The 25,814-nt window shown below is 66.0% G+C and overlaps 1 protein-coding gene across 1 annotated transcript; it reads left to right on the forward strand.

The window, feature by feature from the left end:
* The first annotated feature begins 12 nt into the window (after nucleotides 1-12).
* Nucleotides 13-4,870, forward strand: LSM7 (LSM7 homolog, U6 small nuclear RNA and mRNA degradation associated). Its single transcript, XM_080816501.1, has 4 exons — nucleotides 13-35; nucleotides 119-209; nucleotides 3,267-3,338; nucleotides 4,584-4,870. The coding sequence occupies exons 1-4, from the start codon at nucleotides 30-32 to the stop codon at nucleotides 4,724-4,726; spliced, it is 312 nt and encodes a 103-aa protein (XP_080672627.1). The 5' UTR covers nucleotides 13-29; the 3' UTR covers nucleotides 4,727-4,870.
* The last annotated feature ends 20,944 nt before the right edge of the window (nucleotides 4,871-25,814 follow it).

A 25,814-nucleotide genomic window follows, 5' to 3' on the forward strand; every position in this document is an offset into this window, starting at 1 on the left:
GCCTGCGCAGAGGGGCGCGGTGCGGCAAGATGGCGGTGAGCGCGCGGCGGGGCCGGCGGGGCGGGCGGCGTGGGACCCGGCCGCGCTCCACGCCTCACGCGCTCTGCTTCCCCTGCAGGACAAAGAGAAGAAGAAGAAAGAGAGCATCTTGGACTTGTCTAAGTACATCGACAAGACGATTCGGGTGAAGTTTCAGGGAGGCCGCGAAGGTGAGACCCCGCCGCCCGCACCCCGCGAGCGGCCTGGGGCGAGCGCCGGCGGAGGAGGGCGCGGAGGATGCCGGCCCCGCCTCGAGCGCTTGGCCCGGAGAAGTCGGGCGGGACTCCGAACCCCGCCGGCGTCGGCGCTGCGCCTCGCGTTCCGCGCGCGGGGAAGCCGAGGCCCGGGCAGGAGCCGGACAGCCCGAGCCGCGGAGGTGCCGTCGGGCCGGGCATCCCCGACTTGCGCGCTGTGCGTCCCTCTCTCCGAGTGCCTCCCGGGCAGCTGCCCCTGCTGGCCCGTGATGCCCCTGCACCCCGCGCTGCCCGGGCTCCGCGCTCGTGACTTTGGGGCCGGGTCGTTCTCGCTCGCGGGGCCTGCCCGGGGCGCTCGGGCATGTTGAGCGACAACCCTGGGTGCCGCTGGGGCCATGTGACAGCCCAGTCGGGCATCTCCCCGCGGAGACCACCTGCCCCTGCAGTCAGCCTCGAGCGCAGACTCGGCTCGGGCGCCGTCACCGCCCGCGGTCCCGGGGAAAGGACAGCGTCGTGGCTCCCAGGAGCCCTGCACTACCGCAGGGCTGCCAAGGGTCTGCGGCGCGGTGGGCCGACAGCTCGGGCTTGTTGCCGGTTGAGATGGAAACCTGTGAGTTTCGTAGCTCTTGCTGGCTTCCTCCCGCAGCACCCCGTGTAGACCCGAGGGAGCCCCGCAGCGGGCCGAAGGGGAGGTCTTGGGGGCAGGAGGCTGCGGGAACAGACCCAGTGGCCCTCCTCGCCCTCCTTCGGGGGGTGGTGGGGATCTCTCAGGAAGACCAGCTCCCTGGAGCCAGCCCGCAAGTTCCAGAGTGACTGGTGGAGGTTGTGTTCCTGGGGGAGCAGAAGCTGTAGTGAGGTTAGGGGCGTGGGCTTGGCGCAGGTCACTCCTTTTGGGGTCTCTTATCTCTTTTTTAACCCCGGGTTAACGCCAGAGCCATTTTCCTGCTCTCAGCTGGAGGTTCTTGTTCTGGGAAGCATTCCTGACCCTCCCTTCGGGGCCACGCCCCTTTGGTGTCAGTGCCGGGTACCACCTGTCGAGGTTCCCCGACGACACTGTCCTGCGCATCTTCCCCTGAAACGCAGTGAGGCGAGGGCAGGAAGGAGGCCCTGTGCTGCTTGTGCATGTGGGCAGTGTGGCCTGGGTATCCCTGAGGCTCCGTTCCTTCCCTTCTTCCCTCCGCCCACCTACCTGACGGGCCGTGGTGAGGGTTGCAGGGCTAGAGGCAGGCTCAGCTCGGTTCCTGACACCAGCAAGCCCTCGAGCGACGTCCTGTTCCTCCGGATGCCTCTGACCTCCAGGGTGTGTCCTGAGACAGCGATCCTGAGGCGTGGGTGTCTGGGTGGCACCGGCGTGGTTCACGGCATGGTGCCTGCAGGTGGGGGCAGCTGGCAGCGGTGAGATAGCTCTCGCTTCCCAGGGTGCTCATATGGGCTTTCCACCCTGCGTAGCAAATCGCCAGCCCTCGAGCAGCTCAAACAGCACGGACTTACCGTCCTGCAGCGTCTGTCAGGAAGGAGTCTGGGTGCTGGGGCTCCCGGTCTCACGGGTTGCGGTAAAGGAGTATCGAGGAGCCTGTTCTCTCCGGCCCGGGCTCTTCCCCCTGCCTTGCTGGTTGTTGGCGGAATTCAGTTTCCTGTGGCTGTAGGACAGGGTCTCCATGTCCTGCTCAGGTGTCTGGGGACATGTGGCTCCCCGAGGTTGCCTGCCAGCCCTTGCCACGGGATGCTGTCCTCAGCATGGCAGTTTGTTCCCTCGGGTCCAGCAGGAAAATCCTTCCCATGCCTCCAGTTCTTCTTTTACAAAATTCCCGTTTCCCTTCACAGCTTATCTGATCAGGTCAGGCTGAGCATAGCCTCTCTTTCCGGGAGCTGAAAGTGTACTGGTTCGGGGACCTCAATCACTTCTGCAGACTCGTTCTTTTTTCTAGTCCTATAACGCCCTTACAGGAATGACATCCCATCATATTCGTGGGTCCCCTCCCACACTTGGCGGGAGGGGTGACACAGGGTCGTCACCAGGGTGGGGGACATGGGCTCGCGCCCCACTGAGGAGAGCAGACCCACAGGTGTGGGCGCAGTGCCCGCTGCTCATAACCCCATCGGGCAGGTGTCCTCATGACCTTTGTTTTGCAGGGTGGGGATTGGGGGCAAGCAGGGAGAGGAAGCCACAGAGCCAGGGGATCCAACCCAGTAAGTCGGAGACTGGCAGACATTTTCCATAAAGGGCCAGACCGTCTCTGTCACAGCTGTCACTCCTGCCCCCTGGAGCAGGAAAGCAGCCACCGACCGTTCGTCAGCAAGTGAACGCGGCCGTGAGCCAGCCCGGCTACTTAGGGAAGCGCAGTGGGCCGGCTTTGGTCTGCGGGTCACACCAGCCGTGCTCGTGGTGCAGACTCCACGGCTCTCCCCCCGTACTGACATGGGGGCACGCCCGCTTCTCCCACTGTGCCTGGAAAGGGGAGGCCTGTGCAGCGGGGTGGGGGGGCTTTCAGACCAGACAGCTGGTCCCCCTCGTCTCCCGCGCATCACACGGCGGCGCGGGTCGTCGCTCCGCTCCTTTCCGTGCGCGTGGCCCGTGGCTGGTGAGGTGGGAACAGTCTTCAACAATCCTAAGTATTTGAAGACAATGAGACGCCTGTCACGCGTTTCTGTATCCGTAAGGGGAGTCTCCGCATGGTGCAGCCACTCCCGAGCGTCTGTGTGTCCCAGGGCTGCTTGGCCCTGGAAGGCCCAGCAGGTGGTTGCTGTGGAGACCACGGGCCCAGACCACGGGCCCACACCGCTGAAACCGCACCCGCAGGCCCTTTGCGAAGACGTTTGCCGGCCCGTCGGGTGGGGGTTGGGCTCGATCTCCTGGCTCCCCGCCTGGAGCCCGCCCTCACCCCCACCCCCGCCGCGCCGGTGTCCCGTCTCTCCCGTCCCTGGAGAGGCTGCTCCCCACATCAGCACCTGGGGGAGCCCAACTGCGCACCGGTCCCAGAACAGCCGCTTACCTGACGCCTTTCTGTTTTTCTTCTCGGTGGTTCCTACAAGCCAGTGGCATCCTGAAGGGGTTCGACCCGCTGCTCAACCTCGTGCTGGACGGCACTGTGGAGTACATGAGAGGTGGGCACGGCCGCGGGGCGCGGGGGCTCCTTGCCGGCCTCGTCCTGCCCCAGACCCTCCCAGCTGCCCCCGCACCGCGGACACGGTGCTTGTGAACCCCATGGCTGGTCTCCCTGGTCTCCTGCCGCCCCCTGGTGGACCCTCCACTGCTAGCAGAGGGTCCTGGTCCCTGTCACCCCAAGTCTCCAGATGCCCCGCAGCAGCGTAGGGCGGTCGGCCGGTGTCTGCCCATCTCCCGACACAACGTGCAGCTCAGCCTGCCTGAGGCCCAGCAGGGCGGCAGTCCTGCCCCTCGGGGACTGCCTGTCTTACTCTGGTGACAGAGTCACAAGACCCCCTCTTTGTGGGGGAAGCTGCAGAGCCGGCGCCCCAGGCCTCTTGCTTTGCCCTCAGTTTCTCCCCTCCCGTCTGGGGCCGCCCCCGTGGGGATCCTGGCCCGGCCTCCGTGGCCAGATGATGTTTTTGTGAGAGGACAGCCTCACCGTGTGGCCTGTCAGGAAAACAAGCTGGCGCTTCAGTGTGCGCCGGGCCGCGAGGCCCCGGGAGCCTCTCTGGGGTGGCCTCACTGTGGTGGGGCCTGTGCCATCTTGTCTCAGCCCCAGAACAGCCCCCCGCGTGGGTTCCTGGAGGGATCAGGCCTAGCCCAGAGGTTATTCCTGTACGATCTGGTCAGGGAGCTCTGTGCCCCAGAGACCTGGTCTCCGGCACGTGGGACCGCCTGGCCCTCCCCCAGCATCCTGCAGAAGAGATCAAGGTTTTCAGCTGCTGTCACTTCCGTGAGGCCTTTCATCCCAGCCCTAGCTGCCCGAGAACCTGGGGCGGGCAGTACCCCCACGGGCCTTCCAGGATTTCCCAGGAGCCGGGAGTCCCAGCCTGATCGTTTTCCCAGCAGCTCCTAACGTGGTCCCTGCTGGCTTAGCCACCAGGGTCCCCACTTAGCGGCCTGCCCCGGAATCCCCCCACGCCGTGTGTGTTTGTGGAAAGAGGGCAGGCGTGGACCGCTGTCGCCAGAGCTCCTCCTGGCCCTCGTGGTCTCAGAGACAAGGGCAGCATGGCTGGGCTTTGGGAGGAGGGCGAGGCACTCGGCCTGTTGCTCAACCCAGCGTGTCCCCTTTGATTTGGCTCCTTAGGGCCACACCCCCTCCCCACCCCATCTGTCCCGCAGTGCTCCCCTCATCCCCATCCCTCGGGTCTAGAAGCCACATGGGGGCCGTCTCACTGCCACTGTTCCCTCTCACTCCACAGACCCTGACGACCAGTACAAGCTCACAGAGGACACCCGCCAGCTGGGCCTGGTGGTGTGCAGGGGCACCTCCGTGGTACTCATCTGCCCGCAGGACGGCATGGAGGCCATCCCCAACCCCTTCATCCAGCAGCAGGACGCCTAGTGGGCACCGTCGGCCGCCCGAGGACTCGGAGCTGCCCTCCCCTGCCGCACGTGCCCCCGCAGGACGGAGCTCTCCTTTTTATATAGGTTATGATTCTGTTTTCGTAATAAAACCACAGACCCCAAGTGTCCCGGACCCCCAGAACCTTGCTCTCAGCCTGGGCTTTCTGGCAGGGCCTTCCTCCGGGGGTCGGGTACAGCCCACTGGTTTGTTGGGCGATGGGCCCAGGCTGTCCGCGCCAGGGGAGAGGGCCGTGTGAGGCTGGAGCCCCCACAGCAAAGTGGCAGGTGTGGACCCCCCAGGCCAGCCTGTGGGTCGGGCTGCATGCGTCAGTGGGAAGGCCCCAGTGGCCCGTTCCTGCTTCTGTTTGTCCTTTCAGTGCGCCCTGATGCCGGCCAGCAGGGTCCCCTGAAACCGGGGCCTCCTAGGTCCACACGAGAGCAAAGCCGGTAGATGTTCATCTCGGCTGGGCCCTGTGGCTTCTGTCGTCCCCTTAGTCCCGTCCCAGCAGCCCCCTGAGGGCCTCTCTACACCCCCACCGTCCCCAAACGGCTCCAGACCACCCTCAGGAGTGACCATCCATGTCCTGTCCTCCAAGTGGGACGTTTTCCCAGACCCTCGTTTTCTAAAGTCCGTGTACTTGTTAGGACTCCCCAGGGGACTGTCCCTGCTCGAGCGCGCTTCCTTTGCCCGATTTGTCACCCAGGAGGCCTGGGAGGATCTGTGGCCCATAACCCCATCACGGCCAGTGAGGCATGTACCAGAGGCTGGCGGCAGTCGGGACGGGGGCCCGGAGGGGCTCAGAACGGGGGCTGGCTGGACGCACGAGCTACCGTTGGGCATTGCCACCAAAGAAACCGAAGCCGGCTGGCTTCCAGCTTATCCCGGGGATCTGGGTTCCGTGGCTTTGGGCAGCGTTCGCTGCTGCTGAGAATTCGTTGTCCGCCACGCGGCCAAGCCCTGTGCACACTCCTCATCCCTCCTGCCTGCCTGCCCTGCGGCCCCCCCAGCCCCGCCTCCTCCAGCTCCCTTATCAGAGGCCTCATCCCAGAGCCAAACCCTCAGCAGCTGGGCAGGTAGGGGGGGACGAGGGGGACAGATGCAGGGCTAGCTGCGGGCGGCAGACTGTGACCTAGAATCGGCGTCCAGCCTGCCCAGCCTCAGTGCTGGGGAGCAACTCCCTGGCGCCTGTTTGACAGGATCAGGGAGGCCACGTGGAGAGGCCGAGCCCCCAGGCGCCGGGGCGTCTGCTTGCTCACACACCGAGCCCACCCAGTGGGGCCGAGACCTTGGGGTCACTACTGAGTCGGCCCAGAAGCCTTGACCCCAAGGTGGGGGGAGTGTGCAGCAAGGTCTTAGAGGTCAGCGAGACATGAGAGTCCCGGGGGCAGCCTGGCTTCCTGTCCCACTGCTGTACCCCCCTATGCTCCAGAGTGCTCCCCACCCTCTGTGTCCCCGCAGCAGAAGCGGCCCTCTACGGCCACAGAGCGCGGGGCTCAAGTCCCCTCCCTCCATGGCTGTGTGGTTTAGAGGATGGGTCCCACCTCTGAGGCCCCACTCCTTCTCAAGTTCAAGGAAAGGCATCACGCCTTGACTCTGAGGCCAGGTGCTGGGCCACGGCTGTGTGGGGAGCAGTGAAGAGCGCAGGGCTTTGTGTCAAGTCCGAAAACGAGAACACGATGCTCTGGGGCCCTTGAGAGAGGGAGACCTCACCCCTGGGGGCTCGGGCAGAATTCCCCCGCAGGGGGTAAAATGGGCCTGTCCCATGTAACCATTTCTGCCCTAGAGAGTCCGCCAGACCTGGTTTGTAGGAGACTGGAAATAACCTCGCTGCCCGTCACTGGGGCGCTGCACGTCAACTCCGCTTCCTCCGACCAAGTGAAAAGTGACTTTGTGTGAAGAGGAAGCTCTCTGCACGTGGGGGCCGATGAGATAGAGCCACTCACTCTCCGCAGCTGTCACCAGCGAAAGGGGGCGTCTGCAGCCCCCAGAACCCGGGCACCTGCTTTGAGCCTTGCAGCGCCCACCTTCCCCGGCGACGTGCGCCACAATGGAAGGAAGCTAGGCCCGCTGCCCGCAGCCCTGAGAGGGTCTCACACCCCCAGCCCAGGTGCCCCCGCAGTGGGGGGAGGCCCCCCAGGGTAAGCCAGGTGACCCGCAGAGTCACGGGGAAAACCAGTCGGAGGCTGCCGAGCCTGGCAGTGTTTGTGACCCAGTGACACGCCCCCGAGACAGTGACAGTGTGACACGGCTGGGCACGCCGATTCCTTTGCTCTGACCCCATTTCCTCAGGAGGAGAGTGGTTGAGAAGGCCTCGTGCTTCTGTGCTTTTGAAGGTCTAGAGAAAGATCTGGAAGGATTGTGCTGACCTGGAAGCGAAGATGGTGCTCGAGGGGGTGTGGGCCTCTTGTTCGTGTTCTGACGTCTCACGAGGGAGAGTGAATATTTAATATCATGTTGAAATTTTAATAGTTCACAAGTTGCCAGGGTAGGAGAAGACCAGACACCGGGAGATGCAGGGGTGGACGTGGGGAGACAGCAGAGGCGGAGCAGGGAGGGGGAAGAAACGAGGGCAAGGCAGCTTGGCAGGCGACACCAGATCCCATCCTCCCGCCTTCCCTGCTGGGGTATAAATCCCCAGCCGCCCCACGCCCCACCAGCCGGCCAGCCGGCGGCCATGCCCTGGGAGGCGTCCCCCTCACCCCTGCCCAGATCCCGCCCTTTGAGCTCCCGGGCCGCGGCCTGCTCCGGCCTCGGCCCACGGGGCGGACGCTACGGCCGCCGGACCAGGGGCCGGGGCTGCTGCACGTGCGCACGGTCACCACGGCCCGCGGCTTCCGGGTGCCGCCGAGAGGCCTCGGGTGTTGTCGGCCGAGGCCCCACGCTGGGAGACGGTGCCAGCAGCCCCCGGCCACGCAGAGGGAGGGGCGGGCCCCAGCTGGAGGCCGGAGCAGCCGGCGGGCCCGGGACCCCACCGCACGGCAGGTTCTGGAGGCTTCCGAAGGCGGACGGGATCCTGAAGTTGCTGCCGGTCAGCCCCGCCCCTCCGCACAGCGGCTGCCCCGTGGCCGCCCCGTGCAACGGCGCACACGCCCCCAGCTGGCACAGGCCTCCCCCGGCCCCGTCACCCCCCCCCCGGCTTCCAGATGAGGACGCTGAGGCTCCGGGGGTGGGCTGCCCCCAGCACCCTCTCCCCGACCCGCCGCCGAGGCGGACCGCCTGTCACCACGGCCCAAAGCGGGGTGGGAGACACACATGTCGGGGGCGGGCGCACGGGGAAGGAAGGTAGCCGCCCGCCCGGCCCGCCCTGGCCCCAGTAGCTCGCGGGGTGCCATCTCCTCCCTCTCGCACCACGGGTGCCTTCCCGCCCCCAACGGCCAGGGAAAGACCTGCCTTCGACCGCCACGTCCCCGCGGAAGGACCCAGACGCTGCCGGGCAGCGTGGGGCCATCTGCTGCCGAGCCCGGAGGCCCCACGGCGTCCGGGTGTCCCTGTGCGTGTCCAGGCCTCCTGCCTGTGAACCCGCACAGGGCTCAGCCGGGGGCCCAGGTGTAAGGGGCTTTGGCCCGCAGGGCGAGTCTGGGGGGGCTCTCACATCCACGGGGTTGCGGCTTGAGCTCGGGGCTGGCCGTCCGGTCCAGCTGCTCCCAGTGCCGAGCCCACCCAGAGCCCCACCGCCCGCAAGAACAGCCCCCCCACGGCCCCCCCGTTAGACCAGGAGCTGTGGCCCGGTGCCCTGGGGAGACCCTGGCCCTGAGGCCTCGACCCGGCCCGTCCCAAAGGCGTCCCTGGAGGCTCCCGGTCTGTCTCCTCCTGAGTAACGTTCGAGGACAAACGCAGAGTTTGAGCTGAGCAGGTGGGGTTCACGGAAGCGCGTGTGCTCCCAGACGTCAGAGTGGGGGTCTCCAGGGACAGTGGGGGTGTGGGTCTATCTGTGACCAGACCCCCAACGAGGGGGGACATTTGTTACTCGGGCGGAATTTGGGGGCAGGTTTTGCATCTTCCCTCCCTCGGCGGGTCAGGGCCTCTGCCTTCTTGGTCTCGGGCCTGTCTGATTTGACCTGACTTCCTGGGGCTTTGTGGGGGGCCGTCAGGACCGGCCTCTGGCTCCCCCTTTGCTGGCTTCCGGACGTCCTCTTAGAACCTGCCTGGCCACCACCTCTGATGTTCCCCTCAAGGACTGGGCGACAGTCCCCCTTCTGTGATGACCTCAGGGCGAGCGGGATGCTGACCTGCCTGGGACCCCAGAGGTCCCCACGCTGTCCAAGTTTTCGGAGCCCTGGAGGGACAGCGGGGAGCAGCCAACGTCTTGGCTCGCTGTGTTTGGGGGTCCCCTTCAGGGTTGCCATCCTCCGGCAGCTAGAGGTTTACCTGGCCCAGGCACGAGATGTGTTTCGTGTGGGACTTGAGGCTCTGGGGAGCGGACATCAGGACCGGGTGCGTGGTCAGGAAGAGGCCAGGGAGAGGTGGTGGGGCTGGGTTTGGCGGCCGCTCCACGGACCTGGAGGCCTCCCTCGACTTCCTCCGTGGGCCGCGGCGACAATGACGGGTCCGCGGCGACAATGACAGGTCCGCTACCCCTGCTGGTTCCGCTTGCAGGAGATGGCGGTTTTGGCAGGGGGATGGCGCAGAGGGAGCTCTTGGCCATTGAAGTCCCCTCACCTGGTGGACGGCAGCGAGGGGCAGAGGAAAGGGGGCACCTGCTGCAAGGCCAGTGGACGTCCACTCTTCAGAGCCTCTCTGGTCCCAAGGCTCGGTCCAGGGAGGGGCCCGGCGTCCGGGCGGAGGGGCTGGTGCAGGGCGCCCGACTGCAGCTGTCGGTCGGCCCCGCGCTGTCCCGGTCCTCGGCCAGCTACCCCCCGGCCGCCTCTTGCCCTTCGGATATGAGTGAGGCAAGGGGCTCTTCAAGGTCAGGCGACCCCTGTGGGGACTGTGGCCCCAGGCACTTCATTGTCTGCCCTTTTGTCCAAGCAGGTCGTGGTCTGGGCCACTTAAAACCTCCTACAGGGCTTTGGCTAGTGCCCGGACCCCGGAGTCCAGACCCTAGAAAAGCCTCCCAGCCGAGGAAACCCCGAAGTGCCCGCCTTCCTGGGCTCGGGACATTGTCCCAGGCGGGTCCCTGCTGGGGACTCCGGGCCTGTGTTGGGGCAGCTCCCCGCCCTGGTTCCGGGGGATGTCGGTTCTTCCCGGGGGCGGGGTGACGGCGGAGCGGGTCACCCACAGGCTGCCGGGGGCTCCCTGAGTTCTCTGGTGAGAGTACAGCCTGGCAGGTGGGGCCTGTCCCTGGAGCCCTGTGGTCCCTGTGGCAGGACCGTGGGGTCACTACTGAGCCACGCTGCCACAGGGACCACCTGAGCCGCCGGCAGGAGTACTGAGACTCCTGGTGTCTGGGCTGACAGCGCCGGGAGGAGGCACGACGGGGTGGAGGGATGGCAGCCCCACAGGGCGCGCGGGGGTCCCGGATCCCCCGGTCCTCCCCGTCAGCTTCCAGAACAGGCAGGATGGGGTCCTGCAGGGAGACCGAGCGGCGCTGGGGGCCGCGCTTCAGGAAGGGTCTGTTACGGGCGGGGTTCAGGCTTCACGGGTGCTGGCCTTTGCCGGGCTAATCACCCTTGTCCTTTAAAGCAGTTTCGGCCGGCGTCACGACTTAGCCTGTCCTGGGGTCCCCTCGTCGCACACTGAGGACTCACCGGATCCCATCCCTGCGGGGAAAGGGCGCGGGCCGGAGCTCCTCGCTCGGAGGCTGGCCCGGAAGAGGCCCCGAGCCCTCGGGGTGGACAGAAAATCTCTTTCCGAGACCGGGCCTGGACGTTCCAACACGAGCCAGGGTCTGGGAGCCGCAAGGTGGTTTCTCCACCAGCGAGACAGAGGTTGGGCGAGGTCATTCGGTTCTGCTCTCCCCTCCCCCGACGATGCGGCAGGCCAGGGTGGAAGTCAGGGAAGGGGCCCCGGCTTGAAGACACGCCCCTTCGTGTCCTCCCAGAGGCCCGGCGCCCTGTGGTCCCCAAGGGCCTGGCCTTGCTGCCCAGGCTGGCGGGCCCACCTGGGGCCCGTCTGAGGTCCTGCTGCCGTCCCCAGCGGGTGTGCATGGGCAGAACGGGATGGACGGCGCCTGCACAAGTCTGCGCCCCCGTCCGGATGTAGAAGTCCCCGGGTTCCAGCAGAGGGTGACAGCCACAACCCAGGGGTCCCAGCCGGTGAGATCGAACCTGGGTCAGGGCCACAAAGTCCTCCTGGAACGACCCAGGCGCTCGGGACGCTGCTCTGACACAGAAGAGGGGACGTACTCTGGTTGTTCCCGGAGGACCCCGCCATGTCGGGAGGCAGGCAAGGGGCTCCTTCTGACTGGGCTCCAGGGACGGGGACAGAGGAGCTGGTAGGGACCCGCGGCTCCGGCTAGAGCTGGAGGCCATGGGGAGTCCCCTTCGGTCTTGGGCTGTCCCCCAAGGGGGTGGGAGAGGAATCCCTCTCTGGGAACTTGCAGCCGTGGGATCGCCCCGGGGGGGCATGGAGGCCAGGACGTAGGGGGTCTCCGTACGCAGTGTGGGGTTCTAAGGAAGACCTCCCTCTTCTGGCCAGACCTCCCCGCCCTCCATGGGGGCCCATTCCATGGGGGCCAAGCAGGGCTACACACGCAGATACACGTCTTCCTTTCCAAGTTGTCCCATCGGAGCTGGTGGTTTCCAGGTACGACCCGGGCCGAGTCCTTGGGAATGGACGCAGAGCCTCCCACGGTCTTCAGGCAGTGGCTTCCAGATCAGCGAAGGTCCCTGTCACCCTCAGGAGGGCCAGCTCTGTCCCGGGAGGTGCCCCGCTGAGCCATCGCGGCGGGAGCTGGCATGCCGCGTGCCACCACAGCCAGCCCCAAGGACGCGGGCCCCATCCTGGCTCCCGGGAGCGCTGGCCTTCCTGCGGCCCCCACAGGAACGATGTCCAGTACTTCCCGGGGCGGACATCCTCGTGACTCCAAGATCTCTGGATATCCCGTTCCCATCGCGCTAGGATGCCTCCCACCAGTTAGGGACACGCGCCGGCCTCCCAGGAAACGGGGTCCCCTGGACCGGTCACGTGGTTCTTGTCTGACAAGCTTCTACCTGGAGCCCATACCACGTGGAACTGACCCATTCCCCGCTTTCCCCGGGGCCCTCACGTGTCCGGGCCAAGCGGCATTCGGTGATGGAGGCGAACCCACAGGGCAAGCTCTCGATGCGGGAGGGCCCTCGCTGCGGAGCTCTGCGGGGACCCCCACGGCAGGGGACCCGCGCTTGCTGCGAAGTGTTTCCGGATCAGGCCTCCGACTTTCTGCCTCACGGGGCCAGCTCCGGCTCTCAGGGAGGCCGTGCAGCCGGGCCTCTGCCTGCCTGTCCCCCTCCGCCAGGACCGGTCAGCGCTCTGGGGCCCCAACCCCCTGCCAGTGCCGCCCACTCTGTGCTGGCCGCTGCCCACCCCAGTAGACCCAGAGGCAGAAAACATTCCTGGCATCCTGGGAGGCCCCCACCCTGTTGCTGAGAATCTGAGCCCCCATCCCTCCCCCCAACAGCAGGGCCACACCCACCCGGGGATCCGCGTGGCCTCCCAAAGTCACACACCCCAAGCTGGCGCTCCACCTTCTTTCTCCCCTGCTGCCACCTCCCCAGCCTCCTGGCCCCGGGATCTAGCCCCACAGTCCCCCCACTTGCTCAGGCCACACACCTCGGGGTCACCCTTGATCCCCCACTCCCTGCACATCCCATCAGCAAGTGTTGACAGGCCTCCCTTCCGAACCTATCCTGAATTCCTTAAGGAACCGGCAACACCAACCCCACCGCTCAGGAAACAGAGGCATAGGGAACACTGCCCGTGTCCCCTCTGCCACGTTCACTCCACTGCACTGTAGTCACCGCAGCCTCCCTGCTGACTCTCCAGTGCATTGCCCTCGCTCCTGCCTCAGGACCTTTGCATGTGCTGTTCGAGCTCCCGAGCATGCTTCCTCCCACATGCTCACAAACCTCATCCCCCACTTCCTTCAGGCTGTCGCTCCGCGGGAGACTCTGCCCGTCCTCCCAAAGCGGCCCCCTTGATGCTCAGCCACCTTGGGCACCTACAGAGCGGGTCCCACTCCCCCGGAGGCTCTGCAAGGCAGGGACTGCATCTGTCTCTGAACGCCGTGATGCGGGGAAGACGCCAGGTTCTCCGGGGTCTGCGGCGAGAGCGGGGTGAACGGGCCGCAGCCTCCGGAGGGACTGGTTTCCTCAACAACTGGGCTGCCAGCGGGGAGACGGAAACTGGGAGGGTCAGACGCGGAGAGACCCTGTCCCTTAATAGAGGTGCATCAGCCACGGCGACAAACAGACCGAATTTGGACCCAACTTGAACAAAGGAAAAGCGTGTCACAGGGCAGGGAAACTGGGCGCCGGCCGGACGTTGGAGAACATTCAACAATGACCGTGAATTTTTTAAAGGATGATAATGGAACTGTTGGATTTGGTTTCTTGTTGTTTTTAAGTCCTTATATTTCAGATGTGGACAGAATCGCACACGCCCGGGACTCCCGCCACGGAGGGGTCTCCACGAAGCCCGAGGGCCACGGCCGATGACGGGGGCACAGGCGCTCGCTGCATGACGCCCTCAGCCTTCGCTTGTGTTCGAAAATTTCCGGGGCCACTGGCCGGCTCAGTCCGTGGAGCCTGCGGCTTGATCTCCAGGTCCCAAGTGGGAGCCCCACACAGGGCGCAGAGCCTGCTTAAAAAAGAAAAACATAAAATTTCTGTAACAAACAGTTATCTGCTCTGCGTATCAGAACACAGTGTGTTTTTAGTGGTGGAGGCTGAATTCGATTCTGAAAGAAGGACTCGCTCTGTGGGGGGTGTCACCTGTTTAGGGGACACTTGTCAAAGCTCGCGGCTTCTGTGCTTAGACGCCTCTCATGTGGCCACACAAAGCCAATCCTCATGCTCCCTGCCTAGGACCTTCTATGGCTCCCAGCGTCCCCTGAGAAAAAGTCTGGATGCCTCCCTTTTTTTTTTTTTTTTTTAGGATTTTATTTCTTTAAGGAATCACCATACCCAACATGGGGATTGAACTCACAACCCCGAGATCCAGAGCCGAACATTCTACCAACTGAGACAGCCGGGCACCCCGAGGGCCTCTTCATACGCATCGTTTGTTGCAATCGAACTGTCCCCTTGTTGTGACTTTGTTAAATCTACGGTTCTTAAACAGAGCCCCGGGGTCCTGGACGGCGATCTCCCCAGAGGGATTGAGACCGAGGAGTTTCTTACTCACAGGACTCGTGGGAGGGAGGCCCGGGCAGGCCTGGAGGCCCCCGGGGAGCAGGACCGGGCCCCGGCCTTTAGTAGGGTTCCTGCTTGGAGTGTTTTGGGGGTCCCTGGACCCAAGCTGGGTTGGTCAGCTCCTTGGGGGGCATAGCTAAGGGGAGGCCCCCGAGGCAGGGAGACCGCTGACCGCAGCGCTGTCGTGGGCGTCACAGCACCCGCTTACACTCGCTGTGCCCAGACGCTGCTGTCCAGGGTGCACTCCTCTGACGGACCAGCGTGGGTTCAAAGGCCCCGCAGGCCATATGGGGAGACAAAGTGGACGCCGATGAGAGGTTCGGTCCCCAGCGTAAGGTCACACGGCAGGGACCCCAGGGATGGTCTCCATCGCTGTACTTCTGCCCCTTGGGAACCGATGACTCCCTCCCAGTCACACAGGGAGGCCTTCGTGCAGGGCCACACCTGCGGTTCCCCGGCCACCTGCCCCCACAGCCTCCCTCCGCGGGCACGCAGCAGAGAGGCCAGAGGAAAAGGGCTTTTAATTTTAGAGATAATTACTGCCCCCTAAGGGCTCCTGCTGGCTTTCTCGGGTGCAAGAGCACAAGGTGGCAGAGCCCGAGACCCAGGCATACCCCCTCCCATGGGGCGCACCAGGGTTCTGAACCCCCCTGGGCAGGGGGCCACCTCCCTGCCCCCCACCCCCTCCCATGGCTTCCCCATCCGGAGCTGTGCTCTCCTCCTGGGTGCTCCGTCTCCATGGCAACATCCCCAGCACAGGTGGTCATAACCTTGGCAACCAGGTACTACCGTCCCCCCAGGCTCCACCCAACTCAGCTGCACCCCCTTTCCAGGTCCCCTCATCCCCCGTCGCCACCCCCCGCAGCATCCTGCCGGGGATGCTGGCGGCCTCCCTCACCCTGCTAGACGCAAGGGAGCGGCGCTGGCCGAGGGGCGCGCTCTAGCTGTTTGCTGAGCACCCACTGTGTGCTCCAGGGGCTCCCTGGGGACAGGGAGTGGGAAGATGCGGGCCCAAGACAGAAAGGAGAAGGCGAGCCGCGGTTTTGGGGTGGGGTGGGTGTGCGGAGGAACGTCAGGGTACCACCTCCCACCCAGAGACCCCACCTCTGGGAGCAGACGCTGTCTGGGGGACGCCTCCTGCGTGCGTCCCCGAGCCACAGCAATAAAGTAGGAGGAACACACGACAAAGAGACCAAGTCAGTAAATCACAACAGGGGGAGACACCTGGGGCGGGGCGGAGTGGAGACGGGAGTCAGGAGGGAGGGAGGAGGGGGCGTCCGGGGAAGGGCGCGGTGGACAGAGGGAACAGCCCCGCATGGGTCCTGAGCTGCACCGGTCCGAGGCCTCCCCCTGCCCTTCCGCCGGCTTCGGAGCCACGACCGCAAGCTGGGCAGAGCGGCCAGTCCCCCGGTGTCCCCTCTGTCATCGGGAGTGGAGTTTGGAGGCCGAGACGATGGGTAGTGTCCGACCCCCACACCGCAGATGCGCTAACAGAAGCTGCAGGGGGGTCTCCTGCGGACCCAGGACCAGGGAGCGGCGGCAGCGTCTGGATTTGAACCCGGGCCACAGCTCCAGCCCGCCCCTCGGCCTGTAGGACTCACCCCCAGCGCCCCTCCTCGGGGAAGCCTCCCTGCCCCCCGCCCGGCTTGGGCCCTGCCCGTCTCTGCTGAGCTCTCCGCCCCGCTTCATGATTATTTCATGTATCTGCTTCCCCCGCCAGCCGCAGCGAGCCCCCTCATTTCCCTGAGAGTCTCCTCCCTCCAGCACCTGGCCTGGTACACAGTAGGCGCTCAATAACTCTTTCCTCCAAGGGCCCCGAGGAGCAGGGATCATGAGAGGCCAGTATCAAAAGAGAGACACAGAAGCTCAGAAAAGGGAAGTGACCACCCTGAGGTCACACAGCAGGTCCCTCGTGACAACCTCTCGGCACAGCGTTCTAGGCTGGGCGCAGGGGTGGGGAGCCACGAGGGAGGGCCGCCCGCATCCTCCTTGTGGACCTCTCTGTGGCCAGGGAGGGGCCACCCCACACCCCCGGCCTGTGGGGGGCCTGGCCTGCAGCCTTCTGAGATGCAGTTTCTGGGCCTCCAGCCAACGCGACAGTCTGGGAACAGAGCCGGCTTGAGTCACAGGTGGCTGAGCGGACGCCAAGCCGCCGGGAAGATGCGGCAGGCTTGGAAGACGGGGGTGGGAGAGTACAAGGTTACACACGGGAGCCGAGGCAGCTCTGCAGGCCCCTCCCTGGGGGCAAGGGCATCTCCCAGCCTCAGTGTGCTCATTTGTGAAATGGGAAGGGGACCTTGAGCACAGCAAGCCGCCAAGGGCCCGAGTCTCAAACAAGCTGAGCACCGGTGGTGGTAGCAGGATGGGGGAGGGGGCGCCCCACCCCATCCTCGCCCCCAGGCCCCCAGCTGTAGTAACGTCCCCCTGCCCTGCCAGACTCCGCAGTGTGCGTCCCCTCCGTGGGTCTGGGCTCACCCCTGGCCGGTGCGGGGCAGGCCCGTCCTGCAGGGTAGAGCACCCCACTCCTAGTCCCACTGCTGCCCCGTCCTGCTTCCGTGCCGGGGCCGGGGCAACCCAGCCTGGGGCTTGGAAGTCGGGAGCCTGCCCGGGGACATTCCGCGATTCTCAGCAGATGGGGTGGCCCCTCCGAACGTGCGCTTCCCGAGCAGAGGGGCACCCGCTGGGCCCCCAAACTAGTCACAGTGTGTAAAAGGAGACCCAGCATTCACTGGGCACGGCGGGCCACCGACCGGCCCTGTCCCTCACGCACATGAGTGATGACAAACCGGCCAAGGAAGGATGAAGGCGGAGGCACTCCGGGCAGAGGCAACAGCAGGTGCAGAGCCCTGAGGCGGGCCCGGGCAGGGGCCCTCCCTGGGGACAGTGCGGGGAGGCTGGGAGGAAGGGGATGTGGCAGAGCCAGAAACACGCTGGCTTTAGACAAGACCCTGAGGGCAATGAGGCGCTATGGTCGGAGCCCAGCGGCTCAGTTTCCTCTGGGCCCCGTGGGGAGCTGGCTGGGGCGGAAGGTGCTGGGGCAGGCGTCCAAGAGCCAGGTCGGGAGGCCGGGCCTGAGGACGAGGCAGGGGCAGGGAGCAGGTCCCGGAGCGCGCAGCCAGGGCGCCCCGGCCTTCCCCGCACCGCGGCGCCCGCAGGCCCACCGAGCCCCGGGCCCGCGGGTCCTCAGACCGGCGCCCACGCGGGCGGGTGCGCACAGACGGCTCCGCTCCCGGGCCTGCTCCGGGCCCTGCCCGCCGCCCTGGCGCGCGGCCCCGCACCTGCGCGCACGTGGCCCCGCGCGCCCCGCACACCTGCGGCCCCGGCGCCGCGCACCCCGCGAGCGGGCGGCGCGCACGGCCCGGCGCAGCCCCGCGCGCCCCCGCCCCGAGAGCCGGGGAGGGCGGCCGGGCACGCGCGGCGGGGGCGCGCACGGCGGCCCGGGAGGCGGCGGCGGCGGTGGCTCGTGTCGGCTCCGGGCGGCCCCCGCGCCGCAGCCCGCGCCGTGTCCGCGGCGGAGCCGCCCAGGTGAGTGGCCGCGAGGGCCGGCGACCCCGCTCCGCCCGCGCCCCGCAGCCCCCACCCGCGCCCCTCTCCTCCCCCGGGGACGCTCGCCCCGCGCACCCCTCCTGGGGGCATGGCTCTCCGCCAGGCCCCCAGCGCTCCCCCTGGAAACTTTGGGGGCCACTCCCCACGCTGGGGTCCCCCTCCCGTCCCCTGGGGCACTGGGGAGCGGGGAGCGGGTTGGGCGGCTCTGTGGGGCAGTGGGGACGGGCCGGAAGGATGCGCCCCCTTCCATGGGGGAAGAAGGGAGCACTGACTGGGTCTGGGGTGGGGGGGGGACCATGAGGATAAAGGCTTCATTCCTGCCGCTGGGTCTGATCCAGCCCGGAGCTGCCGAGATGCGGGGAAGGAGAAGGGGGCCTTTGGGGTCCGCACCAGGACAGGCTCCATCCCGGGGGCTGGGGACTGCTCAGCCTGGTGGGGAGGTATTTGGGGGCATGGGGCTGAGCCCTCTGCACTGTGGGCCTGTGTCCAAGCGACACCAAAGACGTGGTGGGAAGCTTCTCTGCATCCCCTGAGGCTGGGCCTGGGTGCCCCCTGGGCCTCTGGAGCTGGTCCTGAGACCACTGAGCCTCATTCAACAAGTTGGGGGGGCGCAGACAGTGCCTTCTGCCTTGGTCTGGGCCCAAGAAAAGAGCCGGTCCTGACTTTGGAGAGCGCCTTAATAAGTGGTTTCTTTAACATGTGCTCTGGGCACTAAAGACACAGGTACCCCGGCCCCCCAGTTCTGAGGTTTGGGCCCCAGACCTTGCATTATTAACAAGCAGACCCTGGTGATTCCGTGTGTGTCCTGAGGTGGTTGAGAACCTCTTGCAGCTGGCAGAGGGTGGGAGGGAGGGTGTCTTGTGCGACGTGGCAGCAGGCCGAGGGACCATTTGGGACTTGATGGGGGACCTCTGGGCCAGCAGAGCAGTGAGACCTGGAGCAATCCGGGAGGGCTCCCTGGAGGAAGTGTGGAGGCTGGGAAGGGTGTGGCATGTGAGTGACAGAAGGTGGAGGACACGAGGTCTCAGTGTGGACGAGGTGGTGAGCAAGGAAGGGGTCGTCTTTGTCAGGAGTCGCAGCCCAGGCGGGCTCTGGGCCCCTCTGAGGCAAAGCAGCCAGCTGAGGCAGGATCCAGACGGGCAGAGCCCACGGGCAGACCCCTTAGGCATCCCCCACAGACCCTGCTCCTGCACTCCACCCGGACGACATAGGGTGACAGCAAGGGACTGCCCAGCCCTGGGACGGGGGTTCCGAAGGGCTAAACCTGGTGCTCTCATCCTGGCTTTCCTTCCACTCTGTGTCCCAGCTGGTGACGTGAGGCGGCAGAGAGACCCTCGCGGGCCTCCGGGGCCGAGGCCGATGTGATGGCACACGGATGCACGCTGGGCCCTGGTCTGGTGCTCGGTGCCCCCGCTGCCCTCGCAGCAGCCCTGCCCTGTGCCTGCTCGGCCTCAGTGTGCTCTTCTACAGAATGGGGGCGGCTGCTCCTCGCCGCCCCAGCGGAGGCCCGGGATCTGCAGGTGCCTCGCTGAGTGGGCCCAGAAAGCGACGGGAGGCAGCCGCTTGATTGCTCTCCCCCGTGCTGTCATTCCTGGGCTCCCCTGAGTCACCACCTAGTCACCAGGTAGACAGCCTCCTCGGGGGCTCTCCAAGCAAAGCTTGTGCCGGGTGGGCCCCCGTGAGCCACCCACCACCACGTGTCAATCCTGGGCCGCAGAAGGGCACCCTCTGCCCTCCAGTAGCGCCCTGGAATGTAATGAAAGGAGCTGGCATCAGACCCACGTTCAAGTGTTGACCCTTAAGCTTCGTGATGCTAGGTGAGCTAGACCACTCGGACCCTCAGTCTCTTTTTTTCCAGCGGGTGAGCAGCCTCAGTGTATGGTGGGCATTCGAAGAATGGTTCTAGATCAAGAAACCTCCCCTGGAGAGGGCAGTTGGCAGTGCCCGTGTGTAGGCCGGCAAGGAAAGTGGGTCGGGAGGCCCCCAGCCCCCCAAAGAGTTAAGGGACTAAGAGCAGACGGAGGCTAATTAGGGCTTAATGAATTGTCACGGATGAAAGCCCCAGGAGGGCCTGGATCTAGGACGAAGGATGCACCAAATGGGGTGGGGGGGTCGGCAGTGTGTTCCCAAAAGCAGGCCTCGGAGGGCCGGTGCTGCTGCGGCTGGGCCCCCCGTTCTGTCTAGAAGCTTAAATGGGAAATGGGGGATATTTCTAGTTCCTGCCAAACCCAGTTCCCCTTGTTCCCTCCTGTCCCTGTTGTGACAGGGAGACGGGTTGTGGTGGGGGGCGATGGGGTCCCGCCGCCGTCAAGCTTCTACCATCTCTCACCTCCCCCAGTCGACCCCCGTGGGTTCAGCTGCTGCCTCCAGGGGGCCTGGCTGGGCCTTGCCCAAGGCGATCTTCAGCATCCCCTGCCCTGGGATAAAGCTCGGCAGAACAGCAGGTGGGTGGAAGGCGCGGGAGGGCCTGGCCAGGCTGCGTCTGCCCAAGGGGACCGGCCCGAGGACCCCGGCCACACTCTGCCTCCTCCTTGGGTGGAGAGTTTATGGCAAATTAGCCCTGGACAGTTTCGGGTGGAGGGGAGTAGGGGGGCCCTTTCCCCAGGTGCTGCCGTGATGGACAGATTCCGGGGCCTGTCCCCAGGTGTGTCCCCACACTTAAGCTGGTGCTGATGGCCTCCTCCATGGGAGCCCGGCCCCCCGCTCTTCCCGGCCCCTGGAAGCAGGCTCACAGCTCTGCAGGGGCCTCAGCCCACCTCCTCCAGGCTGCCTGAGTCTCCTGGGGTCGCCGTCACAAACCGCCACCAGCGTAGGCTTAAAGCCACTCACTCCGATTCTCTGACACTTTGGGCTCAGAAGTCCTAAAACCGCGGGACTGGTTTTAGGGGGCAGGGCTGGTCCCCCCAGGGTCCAGGGAGACCCGGTTCCTGCCCTTCCCTGCCCTGCAGCCCCCCTCCGTCCTCCCTGCCAGCAGCCCAGGGTCTGCCTGTCTCCGGGACCCCTGCCCTCTGCCTCCCTCTCGAGAGGACGTCGGGCCCCCGGGATCCCAGGACAGTCTCCCCATCTGGAGGTCAGCTCATCATTACCCTTAATTTCATTGATCAACTGCCTCCTCTTGGCCACAGAGGGTGACAGGCACACGTTCCCCGCATCTTCGGGGCTCCCGCCATCCTGCTGCCTGCACACCCCGCCCCCCCCCCCCCCCCCCCGTCGATCTCCACAGCACCGTCTGCGTGTGGCCTCTCTGTTACCTCTTTCTTCTGTTTACCACCCGTAGAAGGAAAGGCGGGGATTTTGTCTCTTTTGTTCAAAGCCGTTGCCCTCGAGAGCGAGAATAGCACCTCGTACCCAGCAGGTGCCCTTGAAGCGCTCGTGGAGTGAGGGAGGGAGGGCGGGAGGGAGGGCAGGCCCCAGCCAAGCGGAGGCCTCAAGGCTCCTACCCCAGCCAGCACCCAGGGCAGACGCTTCTGGAAGGATCCTTCTCTACAAAGCATCTGCCCCTCCCCCTGCGGTCAGCCTGGGGAGGTGGGTGCAGGGAGGGACGCGGGGCAGCCTGCGGGCGCTGACGGGACCCGGCGTCATCCCGCCCCAGAGGCTGGCGGGTCCTTCGCTGTGTTTGCGGGGTAGGCCGGGTCCCAGAGCAACCCAGCTCCGAGCGCGCTGCAGGGGCAGAGCGGGACAGTGTAGAGCCCACGGTCACGACCTTGTGGGGTAGGCAGGACGGTCCGGACTCAGGGGCTGCAGGGCGATGGGGTCAGGCCACACAGAGCGGACGCACCTTCAGACGAACCCAGACGCCCCGTGGTCCTGCTCCGGGCCCCTCCTGACGGCCACCACGCTCAGCCTGGGCTCCCAGCCCCTTGGCGGGGTCCAAGCCCTGCGGGCTTCCGCCCCGGCCGGCTCCGGCTCCCAGCAGCCAGACACAGACACATGCCAGCCCCTCAGGGCTGCGCCTCGGGCACCGGGCTTGTCCCCACGCCAGCGACTTGGCTCCCACGGTCCCTCCACTCAGAACACCATTTCCCGGACTGTCGCCTGGCTGACCCCCGCCTCCCGTGCGGATCTGGGCTCAGAGAGCCCCCCAGGCCGTGCTGGACAAAGCATCCGACCGCCACAGACCCCCACTTTTCCCAAGGCCTCGGTGTCGCGTGCTCACTCTCACGACTCTTGTCTGCCCTCACCCGACACAACGCGTGGGGAGGGGACCAGACACAGGAGGCCACTCGGGCGGTGAGTCCACATGTGCGACACGTCTAGACCAGACTCCTCCACGCCCGGGTTCGTGGGGGCCGGGGAGTGATGGCCGATGGGGACGAGGTTTCCTTTGGACTGATGGAATGTTCTGGAATCAGAGGTGATGGTTGCCCAACACGGAATGCACTAAAAGGCACTGAACTAAATAAAAACTTGAAATGGGAAAAATGTGCCCATGGGGGCCGGGCACCAGTCGGGGCCTGGCACACGGTAGGTCTCAGGAGGAGAATGGGACGCCCGGAGTGTGAGTGGGTGGCAGGGTGCCTCCACGCCCCGGCCCGGGTCCCCGGTGACCACCGCCACCCCGTGGACAGCCTGTCACAGCAGTGGGGCTCTGTCTGGGAAACACAGGTCATCCGCCCACCCGGACGCTGGGGCCGGGCCGCGCCCGTGGGATTTGGCTTACGGGAGGCAGACGAGGCTGTGCGCCCAGTCCCCGGTGCTGGCTTGTTCATCTGGGGCACGTGGTGGGCGGAGGCCTGGTTCTGTGAGGGGGTCTGGGTGGCCCCAGGCTGAGCGTCAAGCACCCAGCACAGTGCCCTCGGGGACCTTCATCCGGGGCAGCCCGCGTGCCCGGCTCCCCGCGCGGCCGACCCCAAGCCTTCCTGTGGGGTGGGAGGAGGGCGCGGCGGTGCTGGGGGCCTCACGGTCCTGCCCGGCTGACACGCGGGTCTGCAGCGCACGCAGACGTCACGGTCCCCTGGGGGATGGGTCCGCCGGCCCTGGGAGAGCCGTGGAGAAGGGGGCACGGCGCCCTGGGCTCGAACCTTCATCTGTCGTCACCTGCTGTGTGGCCCTGGGCAGGTCCCTTCCCTCTCTGGGCCTCTGCGTCCCCGTGTGTACCACAGACCGATGGTGAGCTGATTCCTGGGGGGGGCGGCCTCTACCATGTGCCTGCCATGCGTCGCGCGACCTCTAGACAGGGCTCTCACCCCGGGGCTGCCCCATTTCCCCGTCCGGGGACGCCTGTGGTGGTCGTGGCGGGTGGCGCTCCTGGCCTCAAGCGGGTGGGGCCGGGGATGAGGCTCGGCCCCCCACCCTGGCTGGAACAACCCCCCGGAGAACGACCCACCCCACGGCCGTCCTGCAGGTGGGACACTGAGGCCCCAGGAAGGAAGAAGGTGGGTTCTCCATGGGGGCGGCCTGCCCCGTGCGGTGGCCTGGCGGTGCCAGGAGAGCCCGGGGTCTGGAGGTGCAGTTGACGGCACCTGCCAGTGGACTGGCTGGGGGTGCGGGTTGCCATGATTCCAGCGTGTGTGGGACGGGGGGTGCAGTGGGGACGGCTCCCCGTTGCCGGGGCTGGGGCGGGGGGGGCACTGCAGCGGCCCCCCCCAGGAGAGGTCGGGGATGCGGCCGGGTCCCCAGGACTGGAGCTCGGGGGAGATGTGCCGCCCAAGACAGAAAACCGAGAGTCGTCAGCTGACAGGGACAGGAGGAGAGGCCCTGGTGGGTGCCTGGCCCCGGGGCAGGGAGGGAGGGTCTGGAGCGCATGTCCCCCAAGACCCCAGCCCTGGGAAGAAGGGAAGGGGCAGAGAAAGGGTAAGAACGGGGCCCTCCTTTCCCCGTCGGCCACAGCCCACCACAGGGCCTTTGTCCACACTGTGCCCTCTGCCCTTCCCGCCCGCCTCTGCCCTGCAGGGCGGTGGGCACAGGGCCCTGAGAACCCCCAGAAGCAGGACGGGAGCCCAGACCTCCAGCTGGATGGGAACCCCACTGTGGGGCCCAGGGTCAGGACACAGGCCCGTGAGGGTCCCTCCCGGGCTTGCCGCACCCCTGACTCGCCTCACCCCCGGCCCCGTGATGGCAATGACGGCCGCGCCTGAGGGACGGTCAGGGACACGCTGGCTCACAGCTGGGGGGGCCCCACGGCCAAGGGCCAGCTGTGCTCCCATCCGGGGCGTCGCCGTGGCTCGGCCGCCCTGTAACAGGTGAGGCACGCGGGTGAGGTGCTCCCCAGCGTCCTGCCAGCCCCCGCCGGGCCCACCTCTGGCCGCCGAGTCCTTCCTTCCTGGTTTTGTCCTCATCCGTGTTCTGGGCCAGCTCTTGTGTAAGAGGAATTCTTTCCAACGTAGAAAAACAGCTTAAGAAACGTGCAACGTCCGTGTTCGCGTCTTGCCTGAACCGCAGAGCCTCACCCAGGGTGTCTGCGGGCGCCCCCCCCCTTCCTGCCGCCACCGGCTCAGCCCCTCCCCCCTCCGCGGGGCGTCGGGTACAGCAGCCCCCCCTGGGTAAATCGGAGCCTGCGATTCCCCTTCGAGGCCCCACCGTCCCCCCCCCCCGGCGTCTTTTCTCCAACCGGAGCCGGGGGTGTTCTTGAAACTTCCACAACCACCACCACCACCGCCCCCCACCCCCCTCCCCCCAAACCCCCCCCCCCGGCTCCGGGGCGGGGCTCTTTGTCTCCGGCGTCTCACCAGCTCTGGCTCAGCATGGGGCAGCTGTTCGTTGACTGACTAGTGGACAGAAGCGGGGACCGAGGGGCAGCTGCATGGCCGTGTCTCTGAGGTGACAGAAGTAGGCCCAGCGTTATGCACAATAAAAACCTTTTCAAGATTCCCCTGAAACCCATGCACCACTGCTGTCAGCCACACGCGATTAAAGCGTCTTTTTTAAAAAGCCCGGCAGCAACCGCTGTGCTCCGGATTACGACTGGACGCGCTGCCCGCCGCCCCCCGAGACGGTCTCCCGCCACCGCGAGGTGCTGTGCGACTCAGTGTCCCCGTCCGGGAAGGGAGGGCGACGGCGGGGTGCCCCCGTGCGGTGGGGTCCAGGTGGAGCCCCGGTGCCGGGGCCGGCCCAGAGCCGAGGCTCCGTGGTGTTTGCCGTGTTGAAGGTGGCGGTGGCGTTCACGGTCCAGCAGACGGGAGACCGGCGACAAGCAAGGGTCTAGATGGCATTTAGAGGGACTAGGATGGGGGCCCCCGGCTGGCTGTCAGTGGAGCGAGAGTCTTGGTCTTGGGGTCGTGGGTTCGAGACCCACGCAGGGTACAGAGCTTACTTTATCGAGAGAGACGAGGACGAGGACTGTAGTACAGAGTCACCAGGAAGTGACACGGGACCAGACCCAAATAAAGTCAGGGAGGGAGCCATGCAGGGAAGGTGTTCTAGGCAGCGGGAACACTACGTGCAAAGGCCCTGGGGCAGGGGCAGGACCAGGCCTGGTGTGTGGGAGGAACAGCCAGGAGGCCCAGGTGGCTGGGCACCTGGAACAGAGTGGGCAAGGGGGAGAGAGGGAGGCGGGGAGGGCAGGGAGAGGACGGGGCAGGTTGCGCCGAGCCTTGGGGCCTCATTATATGCCAGATGGGGGTGCGGTTCTCTGCTACAGAAAGAACAGACCAGACAACTCTGTCCCCACAAGGGCTCTGTGTTTGGTGCTGAATCATACCACCCATTCCCTCCTTGGGGCAAAGCCAGAGGGGACCCAAGTCCCCCTGCATCAGGCTGTTGAGGCCCTGTCCCTAGTTCCCGGGGCGAGGACAGTTACCCCTTGACCACAGGGAACAGCACAGGCTGGGGCAGGGACCTGGGAGTAAGCTGAGAGTCAGGGGCAAGTTTAAGGTAGGAAGTTGCCAGCCATGGGAGACGGACAGCTGAGCGGGGGACCATCCGTTCTGGCTCTCTTGTCCTCTCCTGGGACCCAGCCTCCCCACGCGCTGGGCAGCAACATGGGCAGAATGACCTAGAAAAACAGCCTCAGCAGGAAGTTTGCCTTAGGGAGAGACTGTGTCCCTGCAACGTCCAGGTCAGAATTAAGGACAGCCGCGGTGGGAGGGCACAGCCGGCCGGCTCCCGCTCCCTCCCACAGCCTCCCTCCTGGTCCCCTGCTGGAGGCCACGAGCTGAGACCCACCGATCCTTGGTTTCCTCGTGCTGCGAGCAGCTCCATTCCCACCACTCCCGGGGCTGTTCCGCGGGTACGTGAAATCCCGGGCATGGGAGGCGGGGGGCATCTAGAGTTCAGTTTGGTGGTTCGTTTCATTTTATTTGCGCAGTCTGTAGCTGACCACCCAGATTTTT

This window comes from Martes martes (genome assembly GCF_963455335.1).
Source record: "Martes martes genome assembly, chromosome: 1".
Taxonomy (NCBI): Eukaryota; Metazoa; Chordata; class Mammalia; order Carnivora; family Mustelidae; genus Martes; species Martes martes.